Below are 5,542 nucleotides of genomic sequence, written 5' to 3'. Positions count from 1 at the left end.
TGACAAGTGTTTTGTATATCTAAAATTTGTACTATACGACAATATTCTCCGGTTACCAATTGTATAACAGTATCATCAGTCTTTTGTGCTCGCTTGTATTTACTACTATGATATACCGAAGATTTATATATATACATTTATTGTATTCTAAACAAGATTCTGTTTCATTAATTTTCGTCGATTTACTTTTTCCAACATATAAAACATTTTCTACGCCTTCCTTATAAAATATGTTATCTTTTTGGCTTAAACATACTTTTACATAAACTACCAATTTGTTCTGACGATGAAAACGTTTCTACGTTTCCTGATTTAAAAACAAGAGATTGCATATGTTTTTTAGCCATTTGAAGATCCATACCTTTTGAACCGTTTATGAATCTTTTTAATGTATAGATATTGCTTTTAAAAGGAAAAGCCGAATTCATACACAAAGGCCCCGTTTTTCTAATGGATTCAACAACGTGTAGTAAACTATGTACGTTAAATGTCATCCCTTTTTCTCCATAATACATTTCATACTCGTATACAAATTTTAATAGATCTTTTTTATATTCGTCGAGTTCATTGTGAGAAATGCTTGTTTTTAAAAGCGTATGCGCGCTCTTAACAAGTAGGCTATAATGTCTTAAAGCTTCATCATTTAATATACCACTTAAACAAGGCAAACTGAAGTACAGCAACCAAGATTTTAATTCGGATGCTTTAAGCTTTGCAGTTCCTCCTAATATTCCAAATCGTGGAAGTCTATGTATTTAATTAGTAGGTGTTATATTTAAATACCGTTTTTCTATCATTTCAATCTCATTTTTTTTAATTTAAACAAGCATTCCTGACTTTTCCATTCTTTCCAGAATTGGAATGTGACTTCAAGTAACATACCGTGCATATATTCTAAGGACCATACTAAATCGAAGTGTTGCAGTTTTTGTAAGGTAGAAATACCTTTGACACCGTTTTGAATGGTTTTAGTCTCTAATGCTAATTTTGCATCTTCCTCGTGACGTTCATGAGTCCTATGCGTACTTTCTTGATGAAAAGTATAGCGTATGCCACAAACTACTTTTATAAATTCTGCCAACTGGTAGCACCAACTGCAACCACAATACCCATTAAACTGCAGGCGGTTTTGTACGATGGGACGGCACACAGAATCAACAACGCAACTTAAAATGTTAAATTTTCATACAATTCTAGTATTGTTTTTATTGACAATAGTTAACTTTCTAGTATTTAAATTATTAAGTTGCTTATCTATAAAAGTCTGAATATACAAATTCATCAAGTTCGATTTTGGCTCTTGTTTAACTATTAATAAACCAGCTAAAAACACATACCGAAATCTCAATTTTGGAGAGAGATCGTTTATGATGACTTGTAGGGGCCAAAATGCCCTTTAACCACTCTTCGTCAGAGGTGCTCCGTCTGTACTAATATTTAGTGTCAACATATATTCCAAATCATTACCTTGGTTAACCGTAGAACATTTCATACTTTTGTAAATTGATCCATCATGAACATCCGTGATACTGTCACAGGGAATATTAAAAGAAGTATTTCTATCATTGATATTTTCTAGTAGATTGTCTATATTTTCTTTATTTGAAAAAAAAACTGACTAAATTGACTATATAAATCAATTGACATGAAATAATTCGGAGAAGACTGTGTAACAGTATTGTTCGGTTTGCACTTTTGGCAAATTAATTTTTTATTGGATCGTTTTTCTGCAGCATTTACGTAATACACAATAATTTCTGAGCACTTACTACAGTAATAATGTTTCGTTATTTTTTCATTCTGTGAGGACAAACATTCAGACATTAGATATATTGACAAATTTAAACTATCAAATGTTGGTCCTGCACACAATTGGAACATTTTCATAAGCATTAAACGTGCTTCATCTGGAAGATGATATCTCAAAGCGAATGCACTATTCAATACAATAACATCACGCACAGTTAATTTGGATGCTTCGAACATCAATTTGCTGAAGATATAATCATTTTTGACATTTCTATCATCGGGGATGTCAAAATCACTTTCATTTTCACTTTCATCATAATCAACATATGTGCTACTATCATTATCACTGTTATTACTCAACTCGATTTCATCAATTTTATTTTGGTTATCGCTGTTACAAATGCTCTCATATGCAGTTGCACTTACATCTCTTTCATCATATGATTGTAGAGTTTCATCTAAAATAGTAAATATAGAGTATAAGAATATTAATTTTTGCTGAAAATTAACAATTATAACATGTTGAAAGATATTGAAAACGATTAAAACCGCCCTGTTGAAAATAGTCAATAAGGATCGATTAAATTATCAACGAATTCGATGCTAATTTTGAATACCATTTTTTTTTTGTATAAGGATAAAATCTCGATAAAAATCGATTAGAATAAACAGGAGTCACTAGATTTTTATACGAAAAACAACAATTGAGATCGATGGTTAATACCAAACATTGGTTTCTATTAACTTTACTATTCCTTGTCTGCATAAAATTTAATCAATTCCCATCGATTTTAATCGAATTGTAATACAAAACGTGAAATTAAGATTTAGCTTCAAATTTGATTGAAGATGGAATCGACTTCTATTAATTCTTTATAGCAGGGTATAGACATTTAATTTACATTTTCTTTATTAAAAGTATTATTACCGCGTAAGTATTCGTTAAATGACGACGTCTCCAGTAAAGTCGGTGCTGCATCGAAATCATCTGTAGCACTTGTAACACTATCAGATTCAGGTTCTATCATATTAGCCTGTAGTGTCTCATCATCTATAAAAAATGTAACATTAATTTTTATATGTTTCAATTTTTTTCAGACATACCATTCAATTCAATAAAGAATCTTATCGATTTTTATCAAATTTAATGGATTGTTTTTAGCAGAGTATATATATACTTACGTGGTATTCCTTGTCTTGGAAGTGAATCTTACTTATATTTCTTTAAAGTTTGACTAGACACTTCATGAATCTTAAAATTGGGATCCAAAAATCTATTTTTTCTTTTTATCGTTTTGTGATCCAATGGTGCAGGATCGTCGTCACTGCTACTACTACTACTACTACTACTACTACTACTACTACTACTACTTCTACTACTACTACTACTACTACTACTACTACTACTACTACTACTACTACTACTACTACTATCAGTTTTGCTAGTACAACTACGATCTGATCCAGACATATTTTGGTTATGTGGATCTGCGAAATTATTTATTAAGATAAATTGCGTACGTTAGTTATAAGATAAATTTGCAACATACACACAAGACGTAATCGACTATTATTAATAACATCTATAGGATATACATCTATATATATAAGATGCCTGAGTATGCATACATTCAGTATTTAACTGGCACTAAGCTAGAGGAAAGAGCTAAACTTCCTGCATCATCAATTTTGTATAATTTTAAAAAGAAACCATTTAGCAAGACGAAAAGTTATATATTGAAAGACAAAAATGATGGATTAGAGTATAAAATTGCTGTAATCTACATGGCTGGTAAAATAAGAGTCTCTCTAGGGGGCCTCTGAAGCGTACGCGAAGGTAAAATTAGCGTACGCGAAGGTGAAATAAGCGTACGCGACGATTAGAAATCCTTCCGGAAAATGCTTTTAGAGATGCGATTAAATTTTTGTTGAGCGTACGCAACAACTTTAGCGTGCGCGAAAAACTGTATTTTTTCAGCTAACAAAAAATAGCGTATACGCTAACCTCTAAAAATTGTATTGCGCACGCGTGTAAAGGTGGCACGGAAATTGAACGTGAAGGCGCCATACCTATATTATTGGTTGTACCCGCGATAGCAGACGGCAGAAATATTGACAAATTAATAGGTTATCCAAGGCAATTCGAAAATGCAATGTCTATAGAGGGAAACATTTATATGGCATGAGGATTTTTTAATCAAAAATTAAAAGAGTATCTACAAATTTATATGTATGCATTTTATATGGTTATTACCTATTTTTATTTTATATGTTATAATACATATCAAATTTCTTGCGCATCAAAATATGATTTAAAAAGTAATTATTCGTAGCTGATAAATTACACAAAGTTTTGCCTGGTTAAATTGAAAGTTCGCTTTTTAGTACACACAGCTCTAAATGAATCAGACTATAAATACTTAAAACTTTCTATCCTAGGAAAGAATATAAATGAGCTATGATAGCTCAAACAATTGCCAATCATGCAGATTGACTCAATAATTTACTTTTATTGCATACAAATACATATGTTGCCAATTTAAGTTGAATTTAAAAAATAATTCACATACAGATGTACTTCATAATTTGAAATTGAAATCTAGATAAAAGAACACCTTATTGAAATATAAAAGTTAATACAATAACTAGTCTTTAAAAATGAAACAAAATCTTATACATAAAACTTAGTTCTACATATTCATTCGTCTATTAATTCGATATTTTGCAATGACTGCTCAGTAAATTTTTCAAAGTAATTTTAAGAGTTTGTTAAAATAAATAAATATAAGTACTATTTGTATCTTTTGCATTGCATTGTGCAAATCGCGTACAAGGCATGTCGATTATTTAAATAAATGAACGCAATAGTCACAATACCAGGGCTTTTCTTCGCTCAAGTTAGATTCATGTACATCTGCACAAAAGAAATGGTACCACATTAAACAAGAATCACACTGTACAGTACCATCGCTCGCTTCATTATGACACAAATCACACATAAACATATTTTTTTTTTCTTCTTATTTATAATCTTTTTAAAATTTTTTAAGTACTCTTCTGTAGCATAATTTTTTAGTATAGAAATGTTGACTTGTAGTATTTAGTATAGAAAAATCTAAAATATTCATTACCGTATTTTTGTCGTTATTCACCAATAGATGTAACAGCAGCTTCACTTTTGCAATGTTGGTTTTGTTTTCATAATTCTGCAAGGGTGGTATGTATGGTGCGCCACATATTCTTTTTTTTTGGGAACCAACAGTGCGACCTCGACATTTTTTCTCCTCAGTATCAAATGTTAGTTCTTCAATACTTAACTCATCCTTGGCAATCAAGCAACCAGCAACTGCATTTTCATTTATTTGCTCTACTGGAGATGACGTCTGCTGTGTTTGTTGCAATTGCTTCTTAAATTCCATGAAATCATCAAACGAAAATATATAATTTTATTAAATCAAATGTTTACATAAAGGAATACTGCATAAATGAATTGCTCTTTTAAAGACAATAAAAATGGAAGCTGCTATAAAAAAAATACACAAATTGAACGACATTCTTAGTTTGAAGCAGAATATGGTTTCGATAAGCCTACATTTCAATAGAAACGTACAACTTACTTTGCTTCGTTGATTTCATCGGACTTTGAGTTTTTTCCACTACATCTATAGAGGAATCATCCACAAGATCATCCAACTCAGCATTGCTATCTGTAACAATAAATTTATAAAAATGATTTTCATGTAAGAAATGCAGTTAATTATAAAAATAAAATTTATCAAATGAGATATTGAAT

The 5,542-nt window shown here is 30.5% G+C and overlaps 1 protein-coding gene across 1 annotated transcript; it reads right to left on the bottom strand.

The window, feature by feature from the left end:
- Nucleotides 1-2,937: 2,937 nt before the first annotated feature.
- On the bottom strand, nt 2,938-5,198 carry LOC116416685. Its single transcript, XM_031925865.2, has 2 exons — nt 4,881-5,198; nt 2,938-4,663 (listed from the first exon to the last, which is right to left on the bottom strand). The coding sequence occupies exons 1-2, from the start codon at nt 5,166-5,168 to the stop codon at nt 4,643-4,645; spliced, it is 309 nt and encodes a 102-aa protein (XP_031781725.1). The 5' UTR covers nt 5,169-5,198; the 3' UTR covers nt 2,938-4,642.
- Nucleotides 5,199-5,542: the final 344 nt, after the last annotated feature.

Source organism: Nasonia vitripennis (assembly GCF_009193385.2).
Source record: "Nasonia vitripennis strain AsymCx chromosome 3 unlocalized genomic scaffold, Nvit_psr_1.1 chr3_random0005, whole genome shotgun sequence".
NCBI classification, from domain to species: domain Eukaryota; kingdom Metazoa; phylum Arthropoda; class Insecta; order Hymenoptera; family Pteromalidae; genus Nasonia; species Nasonia vitripennis.
This window is presented reverse-complemented; position numbering and strand designations above follow the sequence as displayed.

Excerpts from the sequence above, each read along its gene's own strand:
- LOC116416685 (XM_031925865.2), bottom strand. The coding sequence starts at position 5,168 with ATGGAATTTAAGAAGCAATTGCAACAAACACAGCAGACGTCATCTCCA. Across the intron at positions 4,664-4,880 it reads TGAATAACGACAAAAATACG|ATGTACATGAATCTAACTTG; the intron begins GTAATGAATATT and ends TCTTTTGTGCAG.